Source organism: Tachysurus vachellii, chromosome 2, assembly GCF_030014155.1.
Source record: "Tachysurus vachellii isolate PV-2020 chromosome 2, HZAU_Pvac_v1, whole genome shotgun sequence".
NCBI classification, from domain to species: Eukaryota; Metazoa; Chordata; class Actinopteri; order Siluriformes; family Bagridae; genus Tachysurus; species Tachysurus vachellii.
In genome coordinates this window covers 21,513,254-21,530,626 of record NC_083461.1, presented here as the reverse complement: position 1 = coordinate 21,530,626, position 17,373 = coordinate 21,513,254, and the positions used below count along the sequence as shown (strand labels likewise).

The 17,373-nt window shown below is 39.5% G+C and overlaps 3 protein-coding genes across 3 annotated transcripts; 1 reads left to right on the top strand and 2 right to left on the bottom strand.

Annotated features, from left to right (window-relative positions):
- Nucleotides 1–1,493: 1,493 nt before the first annotated feature.
- On the bottom strand, nt 1,494–3,452 carry LOC132860092 (zinc finger protein 892-like). Its single transcript, XM_060891162.1, has 2 exons — nt 2,816–3,452; nt 1,494–2,741 (listed from the first exon to the last, which is right to left on the bottom strand). The coding sequence occupies exons 1-2, from the start codon at nt 3,003–3,005 to the stop codon at nt 1,879–1,881; spliced, it is 1,053 nt and encodes a 350-aa protein (XP_060747145.1). The 5' UTR covers nt 3,006–3,452; the 3' UTR covers nt 1,494–1,878.
- Nucleotides 3,453–5,908: 2,456 nt separating this feature from the next.
- Nucleotides 5,909–10,788, bottom strand: pkmyt1 (protein kinase, membrane associated tyrosine/threonine 1). The gene is made up of 8 exons (XM_060863809.1): nt 10,543–10,788; nt 9,867–10,252; nt 9,377–9,614; nt 8,974–9,265; nt 8,710–8,816; nt 8,369–8,541; nt 7,349–7,575; nt 5,909–6,414 (listed from the first exon to the last, which is right to left on the bottom strand). The coding sequence occupies exons 2-8, from the start codon at nt 10,239–10,241 to the stop codon at nt 6,207–6,209; spliced, it is 1,620 nt and encodes a 539-aa protein (XP_060719792.1). The 5' UTR covers nt 10,242–10,252; nt 10,543–10,788; the 3' UTR covers nt 5,909–6,206.
- A 327-nt stretch (nt 10,789–11,115) lies between these two features.
- On the top strand, nt 11,116–17,373 carry LOC132841481 (elongin-B). The gene is made up of 4 exons (XM_060863807.1): nt 11,116–11,210; nt 15,621–15,755; nt 16,475–16,583; nt 16,746–17,373. The coding sequence occupies exons 1-4, from the start codon at nt 11,121–11,123 to the stop codon at nt 16,856–16,858; spliced, it is 447 nt and encodes a 148-aa protein (XP_060719790.1). The 5' UTR covers nt 11,116–11,120; the 3' UTR covers nt 16,859–17,373.

The window sequence follows — 17,373 nt, the reverse complement described above, 5'->3', positions numbered from 1 at the left end:
AGCCTACCATTATAACAGACAGGCGCACTCTGAACACGTAGAACAAGATAGAAAACCATGTAAAAAGATTAGAAAGCGGAATGAAGTTTTATGACGTTATTAAAGTGCTTCTTTAAAAATACATGCGTCTTTATTTCAAATTATAAAACGTGATATGTTTCATTTTAAACCGTAAAAAAATCGTCGGACCCCTACGTTTGGTCAAAGTAGTACGTTCCAAAAAAATAAAGTCTCGCGATGAATCCGGATGAGGACAGTTCTAATAATCACCGCTAGGTGGAGTACAACAAGATGGCGTCCCACAGTAACCATTACCCCACTCAGTAACCAGAGGACCAACCATTAAATATACATATTATTTTAGACATGTAACTCTGCATGACTCTCTGTTATTTCTTTCTTAATTGTGTTGTATTTAGATTTCATTATTTTTAAGGAACAATTTAAACTAATTGAAGTAGGTATTAAGGTTTGCTCTTACTCAATCTCAGCCTTATTTTTACAATACATCCATATTAAAGTTAAATCAAATACATTTATCTTAGTTTGGGACTTTTTCTTTACTAATAGCTTCTATGTTGCTCATCAAACTCCCACTCAGGGCAAAATCAGGGCAAGCCAATATCAAGCCAAGGCTGAGGTCTTAAGACGGTAGAAGATAACAGTCAGATTGAGTCGAGGTTGAGACCAAAAACATCAAACTCTTTTCAAGACCAAGAATTTAATACTTGTTGGCCTCATTTGTGCATTGTGTCAGTGATTATGATGGATTATGTCTTGTCAAACGCTGTGAAACATTCTTTTTCACTTAGTTCATTATTTTTCACTTACTATGCTCAACTCTCCGGAGTTATTGGTGCATTGATAGTGAGCTTATTTTCAAGCCATGTAGTATTTCCAGTAAAGTAATCAGCAAAAAAATAAATAAATAAAAGTCAGTCTATAAAGAGATCCATTTCATTTTGGCAAACCTCTATGGGATCATAAGAAACTTTAGTGCAAGTCCCAAACTTACAGAGAAACATGACGCACATCTTTCAGATACCTATGATGTGTTTCTGATCCCCAGAAAGACATCCGCACTTGTGACGCTCCGCATTTTTCACACCTACACCCACAATAAAGCAGAAGACTTCTCACGGTCTAGTGGCCGATAAAGGAAGGGTAGTTCTTTGGGAACTGGGCAGTGCACTGGATTCAGAAAATACAGTGAGCATAATTCATATAATGGTTTCCACCTGAAAGCAATAATTACATAATTTCCAAAATATAAACATTTAAAAAATTTTTAGAACACAGCAATCTTAACCAGGCAGTTTCTAAGGATGAATGTATGAATAAAATATGTGAATACATCCTGAAGCGCCACATATTCCTGGTCTATGTATGAGGAAAGGGTATTCAAATATTTGATTCATTTAAGAGAAAAAAAAAAACAAATTGGGATGTTCAGCTGTAGGAAATAATTAACTTCCATGTGTTAAAGGATAAACTTTGTTTCATTACTTGATTGTTTATTTATTTAAAAGCAGTCAGAACAGTCACAGAGACAGCTACACCCCCTGTATTTGTGTTAGGTGTTAACCAATACTTAAAAAACACACAAGCCAGTTGTGAAAACAAAAGGAAAAGAATTAAAATTTATTACAAAATCATAATACACCATTGTGTGTGTGTGTATAATATATATATAACAAAACTCAAATATGAACTGTGTCAGTATGTATTCCATTGAGGTTATAATCTGAAAAAGAGGACAGAAAACCATCCAAAAGAAAAACACATCAGATCATACACCTTGACTACGTTCCAGTCTTGTGTGTGTTATATTCAGTCAGATACACTGTCTGGCTCCAAACCTCCAAATATACACACCTCTTAAAGTAAATTAGCGCCCAGACTCTGAGCGATATGAGTCTGTTGGTGTTTTTTGTAATTGCTAGAGTGGCTGAAGCGTTTTCCACAGGTGTTGCAGGTGTATGGTTTCTCTCCCGTGTGATAGCGCTGATGGATCTTCAGGTACCCCGACTGGCTGAAGCGTTTCCCACAAAGCGTACACAGGTACGGCTTCTCGCCAGTGTGCACACGCTTGTGCTTTTTAAAGTCTCCGGCATGGCTGAAGGTGCGGCCACAGAGTGCGCAGCAGAAGCGTTTCTCCGCCCGCCGCATTCGGAAGCCACACCCGCTCCTCCGATACGATAAACCGTTTAACAACTCGTCACCTCTCGCCTCTGTGCTGTCTAAAACGGCATCGATCTGCTCCATGTCTTCAGTCATGAGTCTCTGCAAAGAGCCATTGAGTGCAAATGGGACAATGGCGCAGGATGTGCTCTGTGTCGTCATTTGCTCTGTTTGGTAGATTAAAGCTTGTGAAGTGTAATCGCGATACTCCTCACTTTCCGCTTCGGTTTTGATCACACTCGGGGTGAAGTCTGCTGCTATGAGCCTTGTTTGTTCAGGCGGAGTTGCATCATGGGAAACATAGTCCGACACCGAAATCTTGGTTTGGATGCTGAATTGCGATGCAGTGGTCTGGACATTCGGCTCTGAATCTTCAAAGCAAGATTGCGATGAATGCACAACATGAGAAACGACAGGATTTGCATTCGGTTTATCTTTGCCACTTCCTGTCTCCAGCTTGAACTCGCCGTCCTTCTGGGTGACGTCACCCGTTCCGCTTGTTAAAGTATCCGATTTGGTCCGTTTCACCGCGTTACAGCATATGACGGATTCCTCTGCGCCTGTAAAACACAGTAAGACACAGTTACACCACTTGTATCGCTTGTGTAGTTATTTCCCTGTCACCGATTCTCACCAGCATGTCTGTTCGACGTGAGCTCCTGCAGCTCCTGTAACTTTCGCCTCAGTCTCTCGTTCTCCCTCTGCGTGCGAGCCGTTTTCTCCTGATACTCGGACACCGTCTCCCTCACGGCTTCCAGTACCTCCTGCACCGCAGCCGTCAGCAACTTACTGACCCTGGCATTCAGACGCTCCACCTTCGACATGGCTGAAGCTCAGTTCACTTAACGATAACAGTAATTACCGGTATTACACGGTACCACCGATGACGTCACGTTGTCGACGACTAAATCGGACCGGACTCCGTATAAAGGTTTCACTTTTCCTGAGTGCGTCGTTTATAAAAAAAGTACAGTGAAACGTTACTATTCTAACATTGATCTCTTGACATATATCACACGGATGCACAAGTAGCTCCTTGAACTGTTGGTTTTCGAGGTCGGTTATTGTTTACAAGCTAAACTAGCTAGCGATATTCGGCTAAAATGGTATCGAGTTAAACACGAAGCTAGCTGGATATAAATAATGGAGAATTATTTTTGCGTCTCGCTTCTTTCTGGTGTTATTTTGCAATGGTATATCTCTAAACATACAGTATTTTCAGCAAGAAATTGCCATCTATTGCCACTCTTGCTCATTTACTGCGAGCTAAAACCATCTCCGGTGAAAGTCAACAGACCGTATCCTAAATAGGTGCGCTTTAAAAACGAAATGCACTATTTAGGGTGCAGAAGCAATGATAATTTAAAGGGACAGTGCACATGATTGAGGAGTCAGATGACCATTTGAGACACCGCCTCATGCTTGTACGCCTCCAACGGTACACGACTGCCTCCAAACCAGGGACGGTTGCCAATTATTTTCCCAAATAATTCAATTATGTGTTTTAAATCGCAATGGGTTGCCAACGCGTGAGATAACACCCATTATTATTATTATTTATTTATTTTTTTATTTTCATATAGGACGTGTTTAATTCGTGGAGTCTAAATTTGTAAAAAAAAAATAAATAAATAAATAAATAAAAATAATAATAATAATAATAATAATAATACAAAAACTGTCAAGGAGACTTAAAACATTAGAACATTACATGTATTTCTTTTTAAGTGTTCTTTTATCTCAACATAAGCAATATACTGTAATCTATAATAGTATAAACTGTAATATAACTGTGTATGAGCTGTTAATACAGAAATTAGTGCATTAATATTTACAGTCTGGACTATTGTCAGACAACAATAATGCACACCTTCTGATCAGATTTGAGAATTCAACCATGCTGTGGTATAAATACGTATAACAACATATATCTTAAACATACTTAAGTTTTTATTTTATTTATAGTTTTTATATATTTCTAAAACCCAGCTCCACCATTTGACGATCAATCCTGACATCGGTTAACTGTTTTTGTGGAGTTTTTTCCTGGCCTACACAGCGCACACAAAAAATATTGCGGTCTGTAGTTTATTTTATAACCCTCTTGCAGACCTTTTCTGCATCTCTATGCAAATTATTAGCGCCGAGTCAACTTGACCCTCAGTTTTTAGTAAAAGAAAAAGAAAAACAGAAATTTTTAATTATTTTCACTATAGAGGCACAAAAGTTAATGCACAATTACAGGATGGTATTTTTCAAAGACAGGAGATTGTTTTGAAACAATTTTGACCATGTTTAATGACAGTAAATAATAAAACCTGTTTTTTCCAGGTCAAATTGACTTAAATGCTTATAAATCAAAAAATTATACAATTGTCATCATTCTGTGTGATCAGCTTACACACACACACCACTCAAAAACATGGCATAATTTCTTGTGAATAAAACTTCATTTACACCTCTTATGCTTTTTATTATATTTAATTTAAAAACAATAAACCTCATGAAATTATGCCATGTTTTTGAGCAAAATAAGAAATTATTAAACATTATAAACATCCCCAGGTCAAAGCTGACTGATGCAACTAAATTCATAAATAAGAGAGAGGAAACAAATATGATTTGAATATGAAAACACAACATGTGTGTAAAGCTTGTTGGTAGAAGAAGAGAAGAGAAGATATTGCCCCCAGCTGGACAAATGATTGTTTTTGTTTTTTGGAGGCCCAATGAATTGCAATGCCCAATGCTTGTGTGTGTGTGTGTGTGTGTGTAAAGCTTGTTGGTAGATCAGATTTTGCCCCCAGCTGGACAAATGCATATAACAGGTGTGAAATATTTATAAATGAGTGGCTTTTGTTTTTTCTGGAGGCCTAATGAATTGCAATGCCCAATGCTTGTGTGCGTTTGTGTGTGTAGCATCATTTCGGTAGATCATATTTTGCCCTCTGCTACGCAAAGGCATTTCAAAAGTGTGAAACATTTACAAACGTGTAGCTTTTTTTTTTCTGGAGGCCTAATGAAATGCAATGCCCAATTTGTGTGTGTGTGTGGTGTGTGTTTTGGGTGCATGTGTTAGTGGACATTTTATGTGTGCATTTTTGTGTCTGTATGTATGTTCATTGCGCTGAAAAAGGTAAAGTGTGACCTATTGCCCCACTAAATGTGGCGGGGTCAAATTGACCCTGTGCTCTTGAGGAGGAAAGTATTTCTTTTACGAACACATAGTTCAGCAAAAATAGACAACATTAATTTTACTTGCAAAGTTCATCATTTGGAACAATCCTGGTAAATTTCAGGCAAATATGTGGAAGAAAACCCATGTTATGACACATTAAACTTTCCAGCGGGGTCAAATTGTCCTGTGGTCTGTAGGAGGGTTAAACACCAACCATCAGATTCTGTAGATACTGTTGTGCAGTTAATCCAATTACTTATATAAATGTAAATGATTTAGCTGAAGGTGGCTTATTAGGCTAAAGAGGGCAGGAGAAAATATTTATTAAACTGCAGGTTTGTCAAGGTGCTTTCAAGAGGTTAAAATACAGGCAATGAAGAGCTATTTAGACAGCAACTTCCCTAATTACCATGAGACTGCTTATCTATAGCTATCTGTTAATGGTTTTGTCATATCTCATGTTTTGAAATTGCCTTTGTGGGCTGAAGGATCTCTGTGGTGTGTTCATGGATTTAGACGTAGCATAAATAAAACACAGTGCAGTGCAGGTGAGCGCAATTTGACATTTAGTCATCAACAGCTCCACAAATGATATACACAGGTTAACACAAATTATCACAAAAGTCAGCCATATTTACAGAGTTAAAAAAAAACTAAACAAAACCCAGCAACATTGCATAGATGCATTGCACCACTCTGATATATAATACAGAATCTTAATCCCATTAAAGTCTTTAGAAAAAAAACAAAACAAAAAACAAAACAGCAAATACAGAAGTCTAAAATGCCAGAAACTTTGCAACATTTTTCAGAAAGCTTATAGAAACAAAATACAAGACATCTTTCGTTATGGCTCGCTCTCTGGAGATACTTCGTCAAAGAGCGTGAGCAGGTTTTTGGGCTCAAAGCTGCGCTCAGAGTGTTTCGCAGAACTCAAGTTGATCGGACTGAGCCGGGGTGAGTGAGTGTTTAAGGAGGTCTGTGAGGGAGTGTGTGTAGGAGTGCACGCTGGGAGTGGAGTGGAGGTGCTTCCTACTGAGAATCTGGGCTGGAGTCTGTCGAAACAAACAAAAAAAAAAAAACGCAAGAATTTAACACAATGATGGTCAGTTTCATTACTTGTTTAACTATTTGTATTAAAGTTAAAGGTGGGGTGCACAATGTTTGAAAACTGCTTCAGAAAACTGAGTTGGGCTGACAAACAAAACAAACGTGTAGCCAATGAGCAGAAAGGGGTGTGTCTTCTCAATATGCGGTGGAGAGAATAGTGTTCAGTGCGCATGTGTGACATTAGCTGAAAGCGATTGAAACATTGACATGGCGGATAAAAACGAAAAGCGAAAAAAGACTCCAAGTATTCTGTTTATCTGCAGCGACATTATGACCTCTGCCTCTAACGTCACCTCTGCCTCAGGTTCTAGGTGTTGACCGTCGTCTTCCACGAGAAACGGAGCTAAACCTTACAACACAGTACTACAAAAACACATTTGTATTACCATAGTATTACTCATTGAGTTCATTTATTGATAAAATATCCCCTCGGCCAGCAGCCCCAGCAGGTTCCGCCATAATAGTTGCCTGGGTTACGCATGTATGTGTGGGGTGGAGCTAAAACAGGGGTGACACCGATTTGGGTTGGGGGTGTGTTTGTTTTGGTGATTTCAAATGTCAACATTGGCTTTCAAACATCGTGCACCCCACCTTTAAATAGCAAACATTTTTGGAGGGTCAAAATGTCTGTAGGTGTCTCATTTGAATTATTTTTAATTATTATATTATTTTGCTTATAGCTTTTCTGTACATCATTGCATCTCTGAATGTGGGCCAACAACTGCGATTATTTTCTACTTTATCCTCTAAATACATCTTTTTCAAGACATGAGGTACTATAATATTTATTCATCATTCACTATAATATGTATGCATCATGCAAAAGATAACAATTCTGAGCTATATTTGTGTTTAACTTTAGTGGTGCGCATGTTATACCTGTGTGCAAATGAAGAAGGTGAGTGTTCTAGCCCCAGCGGTCCTGGCAGAGATACTGGATCATCACTGGCTGACTCAGAGTGACTGCTGCTGTGCTGCAGGACACTGAGGTCACCATCTACATCCCAGGAATCCCGAGGGGGTGTACGAGGAGCAGGAAGGTCACAGCAAGGAATCAGGGGAAGATTTAAGTATGAAAGCAGGCTGATGAGTGCAGAGAAGATATACTGAAAGAACAGAGAAATCCACTATATATTATAGTGACACTAGAGAGTTCACAATAATAAGTGATCAATAAAGATTGACAGTGCATACACTCTGATGTACTAATAGATTGATAAAAAGATATATAGACATATAGACAAACAGACAGGGAAATAGTAACTAGTAACTGCCAACTAGATAAATAAACAGACAAGCAGAGGGGTAAATAAACATACAGGTAGGCCGACAGACAGAGAATAAGAAACATATTTAGAAACATATTTAGAAACACATTTAGAGATTATTTATTAAAGAAATAAACTGGAATGCATATATACAGTACAGTCAATAAGTAAATATTTGGACATTGTCAAAGTTATGATTATTTTAGATGTCTATCACCATGTTAAGTTAAGAATGACCTCAAAGTGGAGACTTTAATTCAAGACTATTTACATCCAACTAGGGTGGGTCAGATCATGATCACTTCCTTCCCTTCAAATCAATCTGGTTTCGTTTTAGTTAATATGTAAGACACTAGAAAAGCAGCAGCTAAGTCAAACATAAAACATAGATTTTATCCCATGTCAGTTCAGATATTCACATTTTCATTTACTTTGAAACATTGCGTGCTTGCAAGTTGAGAGATTATTAATTAAAGATGAGGAAACTAAGTGTGGCTTCCCAAAGGTCAATCTTTTTTTTTTCCTTACCTATAAGTCATAATAGCCCTCTAGTGTTCAAGTGTGGAGCTCCTCTACAAATTTACACAGAGATGGACTGTGCTCTTAAAACAGGAACATAGGAAGTGTTTACCTGGCCTAGGGTGAGTAGAGACAGCCAGCTCTCTCTGAGCCGAAGAGAGAGTTGGCGTCTCCACCTGTGTTTGCGAATGGATGGCAGAGACAGGAGCTGCTCCACTGAAGCTCTGTCTCTGGGGTCTGGAGCCAACATCAACCTAAGAACATGCTGCAGCTCTGGGGACAGGGCTAAACACAAACAAACATTTGTTAAAATTTGAGATATCCTCTCTCTGTGTGTCTGACAGAACTGAACTGCCAAAATACAATTTAAATGAAATATCAATTTGAGCAATTTCTAAATATATAACACATTAGTTACACATTGTTACATTTGTGAGATGAGAATAGACAAACCATTAGTGAACTCTGAGGGCAAATAGCCTTTCCTGAGCTGCTGCCACCCCTCTCCTCCTTTAGGAACCTCTATACTGCATGCCAGCTCCAGGATGGTCACACCAAGGCTAATGGGAAAATAAACAGATTAGCATTAGACAGATCATATTTGCCTAACTGTATAGAAATAACAGACTTGCCCACCAATCAGGAACAAGTATATAAGGTACACAAACATAAATACATACTGTATAATATATTTCATGCTTTGGGAAGGAAATAGACCTGAAGATGTCTGCTGCAGATCCATATTCTCCCCTGAGCAGTTCAGGAGCCATGTAGCGTGGATCTCCTTCCTGCGCATAGGCATTCTCCTTTTTCCCTTCTGCCATAACTTGCTTCTTCTCTTTCCCTTGCTCCAGCTCCAGCAGCAGGCCAAAGTCCCCTAATTTGAGTCGGCCAGAGTGAGTGAGGAACACGTTGGCTGGTTTAAGGTCAAGGTGGGCAAACCCTTGCGAATGTAGGTGTCTCAGAGCTAACAGCAGATCACACAGGTATTCCCATGCACAATGCTCAACTACAGGAAATACACAAATATATAACCAAAAGTGAATATCAATAAGTTGTATTAGATTTTATTTAGCACCATATGTAACGATATGGTGACAGGAAATGGTCAGCGGCTAACCTGTCATCATGGGCTGTGTCTCAGCATGCAGCAGCAAACTCATGCAGCACAGCTCAGTCTGGATGTAGAGCCGCTCTGCCTCCTCCCAGGCAGCGCAAAAGCCTAGCACATGAGGATGAGGATGGAGACGCTCATGATTCAGAGCCTCTCGAAGACAGCGTGCTCGCTCGCTCTCACCGCGGAAACGCTGGGCTGATCGCTTCACCGCATACTCACGCCCATCAATGACACTATGGACCTGAAGCACAAACCAAGACCGGACAGTTTGGAGTCAATTAACATTAATTATGTAAGAGTAAGTATTAAACATATTAAATGTAAACATTGCATGTATACTCTTTACAATAGAGTGTAGCTGATCAGCCAAATATTTGATATCACAATTGGTTTCACTGCATCACTAGACAAACTATTGTAAGAAGTTGTATAATTTATTAATGGCACTTCACTACTCATCAGTAAGACATCAGAAAAACATGATCTGTCTCACCTTGTAAACCTCCCCAAATGAACCATGCCCAATGAGGCCAAGGTTGACAAAGCACTGGCTGAAGAAGGACTGTGGCTTGCTAGGATCATAGATGGTAACTGGCGGCGGTCTTTTGATCAGAGCCGGAGACAGAGGTGTCCAGCAGGACCGGCGCTGAGGGAAAACTCGGCTCAGGGGAGGACAGCCTTTCGACGGAGGCCGAGGAGGGAGCAGATGAGAGAGGGGTCGAGAGGGAGAGACAGACGACGAAGAGAGGGAGGAAGAAGAGAACGGGAGACGGCGCTTCTTGAGGGAGAAAGACTGCTCAGCGTGAGTGAAGTGGACAGGAAGAGGAAGTGGAGTGCCCACAGATTTGGTTTCCTCACCCACAGCCATAGATCTGAAATCTGAAAACACACCAGAATTATGCTTATTAACTCTGTGATGTAAATGAAATTAACCTAAAATAGCTATTAATTCAGTTCTTTTTTTTATTATTTACTTCTGAGCATATACAGTGAAACCAGGTCAAGTGAATTTACCAACTAACTGTCCATATAGACATCAAATACAGTCTAGTGACGCTTTAAACAGCTTCAACTTCACTTAACATTATAATGATATACAAATATATACGTATAAAATAGGTCGTATATATAACATGAATATATGAGTATAAAATAGATAAAAGACTTACACTTTCCGAGAACTAACTAGCTTAGCTCAGCTTCTCTGACAGCTGTTTGTCAACAACGTCCATAACTCTTCTGACAAACCCGTGTCGTTATTAGCCATTCATAATACGTTATTTAGTCAATATACGTTATTACGTTTGCTGCTTAGCTTAGCTTAGTTTAGCTAAAAATAACCTGAATTGCTAACTTGCTACTTTTTTCTCCTGCTCTCGCGCTGCAAACAAATTTCAAAAATCTCTGCCACGCGCCAAAACAGGTGATGACGTATGCAGTTGCTAGTGGGGGAGGGGATTTAATAAGAAAAACAGAGTTGCCAGATCGGAGCATTTTGTGGATACTTTGTGAACTCTTTTGTGAACGCGTTGTATACCTACTTAAAAAATCCAATCTGGCAACCTTTGCGAACTACAACAGAAGGCGGATATATTGTAAATATATATTTATAATTTTTATTATATAAAAATATATATATTTATATACGATATTATAATATATAACATAGTATATAGTATTATAATATAATACGTTATATTTTATATATAAAATATGATATGTCGAACGGTTTCTGGTAACCACGGCTATGCGCGTAAATGACGTCATACCGCAGCGGTGCATTGTGGGATTGCGGAGGAGTGGGGTGGTGAATGGTGCAAACACAACTTCAGAAATGGTGAGTAAACGTTAGCTTCATCAAATATTATCCGTGGTTTGTGCACGTCGATTCTGACGTACCCACCGTCCTTTAAAAAAAAGAAACAGAAATGTCGTTAGTTTAGTAAATCGTACAGCTTGGCGTTTGTTGCTTTCAAAACGGGCCGAATCTCATTTTATCCGTTAGTCCCTACATTGGTTTGGAACATAAAGGGGTGACTTTCACACTAACTAGTGCACTCGATATCTAATAAGGAGCGGTTTGGGATACGGCGAAACGAATGTCGCTTAAAGGCTACAGGCTCGTTAGCAGGCTGTATGTTTTTTGGTGTTCATAAAAACGCGACTTGGATTTAACCGCAGACATATTGTGAAAATGTCGCGATGTGTTTGTTTATTTATTTATTTGTTTGATTATTTATTTATTCTTTATTCAATAAATAGCTCAGTTTCTGTCGCAGCTGCTCAACGCACAGGCCTCGTTAACATAATGCTAACCGGGGTCTTTTACCACAAGTTTCCACCTGCAATAAGGAGTCTGTTGAATACAATTATAATCACTTTAACATTAAAAAAAAAACAGAACACTTTTAAGTCTTATTCGAAGGGATGATACTGTGTCAAGCAATCAAAAGGAGATTAAAAAAGTGCTATAATGTGGTTTGTAAAATGTCAGAATCAGAATCAGCTTTAGAGTCAGAATTCTCTGCGTATTCTGTGCGCAGACACACAAGGAATTTGTTGTGGTTTCTAAGGTGCTCTTGGTGCATACATACGTGTGTATGTATGTATGTATATATGTATATATGTATGTGTGTACACATGTAACTCTCATATATATGTTTGTGTGTGTATGTGTATATATATATATATGAAGAGTGAGAGAGAGATACATACGTGTGTGTGTGTGTATATATATATATATATATATATATATATATATATATATATATATATATATATATACACATACATACGTATACATATGTTTACATTTACAGCATTTGGCAGACGCCCTTATCCAGAGCGACGTACATAAGTGCTTAAATCTCTATCATTGGATTCATTAATGCTGGTTCACTAGGTTACATACTTAAGACACCATGAGTTTAAAACGTTGTTCAAAGTTACAACGAAAAAATTATTTTTTAAAGCAAAAATAGGGAAAGAAGTGCTAGTAGAAGTGTTTCCTGAATAAGTAGGTCTTCAACCGTCATTTGAAAATAGCCAGTGACTAAGCTGTCCAGACCTCTAGGGGAAGTTCATTCCACCACCTTGGTGCCAGAACAGAAAATAGTCTTGTAGTATACTTGCCTCTTACCCTGAGAGATGGTGGAACCAGTTGAGCAGTGCTTGAAGATCGGAGGGTGTGGGGTGCAGTGCGAGGAGTGATGAGGGCTTTGAGGTAAAAGGGAGCTGGTCCGTTTTTGGCTTTGTAGGCCAGAATCAGTGTTTTGAAACTGATGCATGCAGCTACCGGAAGCCAGTGGAGGGATCGCAGCAGTGGGGTGGTATGCGTGAACTTTGAAAACAAGCCGTGTTTCTGCATTTTGGATCATTTGCAGAGGAGGAATTGCGTTCATAGGTAGACCTGCCAGCAGTGCGTTGCAGTAATCCAGTCTTGAAATGACGAGACTGAACAAGTACCTGAGCAGCCTGTGTGGACAAAAATGGCAGAATCCTTCCAATGTAGAGAAGAAACCAACTTGAGCGAGTCACATTAGCAATATGAGAGTAAAAGGACAGTTAATTGTCCATAGTTACCCCAAGGTTGTGAGCTGTGGCTGAAGGGGAGATCAGATCGTTGTGCAGGGATATAGCAAGGTCATGACCTGGGGTTGAATCACCTAGGATAAACAGCAGTTCAGTTTTGCTAGTATTGAGCTTTAACTGATGAGCAGTCATCCATGATGAAATTTCTGCCAGACATGCTGAGATCCGATCAGAAGCTGTGGTATCTGAGGGTGGGAAAGAGAAGATAAGTTGTGTATCATCAGTATAGCAGGTGAGTATAGATGTGAGGAAATAACTTCACCAAGAGAGTGAGTATACAGGGAGAAAAGAAGAGGACCAAGTACTGAGCCCTGTGGGACACTAGTGGAGAGTCTGTGTGGAGCAGATGTCACTCTCCTCCATGGTACCTGATATGAGCATCCTTCCAGGTAGGAAGTGAACCATTCCCAAGCTGATCCATAAATCCTAAGACTCCTGAGGGTTTACAAGAGAGTCTTGTGGTTGACCGTATGAAACGCTGCTGAAAGTTCAAGGAGGATAAGGACGGATGACAGTTTGGCTGATCTAGCAGCATGTAGTTTCTCAGAGACCTCCAAAAGGGCTGTCTCTGTGGCATGAGCTGCTTTAAAGCCAGACTGGTTGGGATCTTGGAGGTTGTTCTGTGAGAGATAGACAGACAGTTAATTATAGACAATGCATTCAAGAATTTTTGAAGCAACGAGAGAATTGATACTGATCTGATGGATCCTGAGCAAGTTTCTTTAGGATGGAAATAACCCTTGCTCTCTTAAAAGTAGTTGGTACCTGACCAGATGCTATGGATCTATTGATGATAGTGGTAATGAAGGGCAGAAGGTCTTGCAAGAGGGTCGAGCATAGTGGAAGGCAGTGGATCCAATGGGCAGGTGGTAGGATTGCAAGACTGGATGAGATGTAAAATCTCTTTTGCTGCTAGAGTTGAGAAATGCGACAACGAAGGAGTGGGGGAATCCATACTGTGAGATGTAAGTGCAGTCGGGGCAGAAGTGAAGGACCTGAAGATTTCCTCAATCTTCTCATGGTAGAAAGAAGCAAAGTCTTCTGCAGTCAGGGAGGATGAAGAAGGTGGAGCTGGGGGGACGAGTAGAGAAGAGATGATGATGTGGCGCTTCTGAGGGTCTTGTGACGAAGCTTCAAGCTTTTCCTTGTAGAAGGAAGTCTTGGCAGAATATAACAAAATTCAAATAACACTACTTTAGAACAAAGTGAGTTAAGCAGATAGTATACAAAAGTCAGGAACCTACTTTACCAGAAGACAATATATTCAAATTAAGAGAGTTAAAGCACACATGTACATACATTTACATATACACACATTTATATACACACCACACACACACATATATATATCGGGCATGAGAAGAGTAAAAATTAAAATAGTAAGGATTTACATAGTACTTGAGAAAGATGCAGTAATTAGAGATGGAAGATGAATTAGAGAACACAGGTAATAATCCCTGTATTAGCCGTTTAACCCGGATATGGTATGGGGGAAAAACTGTTTTTGTGCCTAGATGTTCTAGTGCACAGATATATATAGTGTCTTCCAGAAGGGAGAAGTGCAAACAGGTTGTGGCTGGGGTGAGAGGGGTCTGTAATGATGTACAACTTTAGAGTGAAGAAACGAGTAGGTAACAAGTCCTGAAGTTTGGGCAGGTGAACACCAGTGATCCTTTCTGCTGTTCTAACAGTCCGTTGCAGTCTTCCTAAATCTGATTTGCTGGCTGATCCAAACCAAACAGTTATAGAAGAGCATAGAACCAACTCAATAACAGCTGAGTAAAACTGTGTCATATGTGCCTGTGGCAGGTTGCACTTTTTCAGTTGAAGAAGGAAGTACAACCTCTGCTGGGCCTTTTTCACAATGGAGACAATTTAAATGTCCCAATTCAGGTCCTGGGAGATGGTGGTTTCCAAGAACTTAAATGACATCATGTTTCCATGATGGTGGCAAAGGGGTTCTCCTGAAGTCTACACAATTAATAATCTCCACAGTTTTGAGCATGTTCATGGATGAGACAGATGACTGTAGTATATTATATGTATTATGTATTATGTATATGTATTATGTAGTATATTATGGGTATAGAGAGCTGTGTCAGTTTATTCAGGAGGTTACCTGGGATGATGTGTTGAAGGTGGAGCTGAAGTCCACAAACGGGATCCTTGCATAAGTCCATGGTTTCTACAGATGTCCATCAAGTAGACCAACACCAGCCTCTCAAATGATTTCATGACCACAACGTTAAAGCAACGGGTCTGTAGTCATTCAGTCCTGTGATTTTTGGTTTCTTAGGTACAGGGATGATGGAGCATTTGAAGCAGGAAGGGACTTGCTTTTCTGTTTAAGATCAATGTGAAGATGGATGATAGCTTGACAGTGAAGGCTTTGAGGCAGCCTGGAGGGACACCGTCTGGGCCTTTGGCTTTCCTTATCTTCTGTTTTCTGAAGACTTTGCGTACATCATCTTCACATATTTTGAGTACAGGCTGAGGAACTGCAGGGGGAGGGTGTTGATGGCCATGTTGTAAGAGTCCTATATAGTCTAATCTGCTGCTGTTTGTTTAGATTGACCAGGGTTGTGGAGTATCTTTAATACCTGGCTGTTGTTCAAATATATATTATAATGTGAGTACGTGTGTGATTTCTCCACAGGACGTGTTTTTAATGATCAGGCGTCATAAGACGACCATCTTTACCGACGCGAAAGAGTCTACGACTGTTTACGAGCTGAAGCGCATTGTTGAGGGCATCCTGAAGAGACCGCCTGAGGACCAGAGGCTTTACAAGGTATAGTGTTTACGTTGTGTAGACCCTACTCTGTGATGTTCACTCTGTTTGTGATGCAATATTAATATACACTCAGTAATATTCACTTTGCACTCAATAGCATTCACTGTACATTCCTTGATGTACACTGTGCTCTATAAATTATATACCTATTTGAATATTCACAACACATTTGTTAATGTTAACTCATTAACGTTAGCAGTGCTCACATTACAACTAACCATACATTTATCAATATTATCAGTTTGCTCATTAATATGCACCACATTGATATTCACCGTTCACTCATCAGTGTACACTCATTATTATTCAGAATGGGCCTGTTAATGCACTCTTTAATGCTCACTGTGCACTCTTTAATGCTCGCTATGCACTCTTTAGTGAAAATGAATGAGTGTATAGTGAACATTATTCACTCATTGTTCGCAGTTTACGCATTCATTTTCACAAAACACTAATCACAATTAACAGTGCATTCATCAATATTGATAGCATACTTATTAATATTCAAAACATGCTTACTATTCACTCACTATCAGTATACACTCGTTACTATTCAGCATGGGCCTACGAAGGTAATGTACTCTACTGAGTACACTAAAGTAGTGTTTGGTTCGAGTTGTGCTCCTGTGTGGGTCTGGGACTTTTATTAATGTCTGATAAAACCAGGTGTGTGCAAATGACCATCTTTAAGTCTGTATGATGTATGTGTTTTACAGGATGATCAGCTGCTAGATGACAGTAAAACACTGGGAGATTGTGGGTTTACTAGTCAGACAGCCAGACCTCAGGCTCCTGCTACAGTCGGACTCGCCTTCCGAATTAGTGGTATGTCTTATTTTATCTTTCATCTTGTGTGTCTGGATAAAGAACATGGGAGGTTATATGATATTATGAAGGTTAATAAAAATAAAAAAGAGATTTATTTAAACTTAAGATTAATGTACAAGGTTAAGCAAAGAAATAAAATATTTGTGTGTGTGCACGCAGATGATGCATTTGAGCAGCTACAAGTAGATCCCTTCTCAAATCCTCCTGAGCTTCCTGACGTAATGAAGCCTCAGGATTCAGGCAGCACAGCCAACGAGCAGTCTGTGCAGTAAAAACTTGAAGAACACAACACAACTGGAGGGGGGAAATCTGCCGCTCTGTTACAAGGAGGTTCCACCTGGACTGAGCACTCGGAAGGGGTCAGGGGTTTCAGAAACCAAAAAACAGGACACAGCCGACCCCACCCCCACCCCATCCTATATACACACACGCACACACAATCATCATCCAGCTTATTAAATTTCCTTGTTAATTCTGAACTGATGCTCATTTCCACTTTACTTTGTCTGACACAAACAAGCACACACACACTCTATGTTAAATCTAAACGCGGCTTGTTTTTGCAGTGTAGAGACATTTGTGTTGATAGTGTTCATTAAAACGGAAAGAAAATGCAATTGGTTTTTTGCAGTAAGAGAGATTGTGATGTTTGAGGGACGCATGTGGGAATTACAGCATATTTTTCACTCAAGCCTGCATCTATAGTGCATTATGTAATTTATCTTTTTTTTTTTAAGTATGAATTAAACAACCCTTTTATGCACTGATATTAAAGATCTGAGTTTTA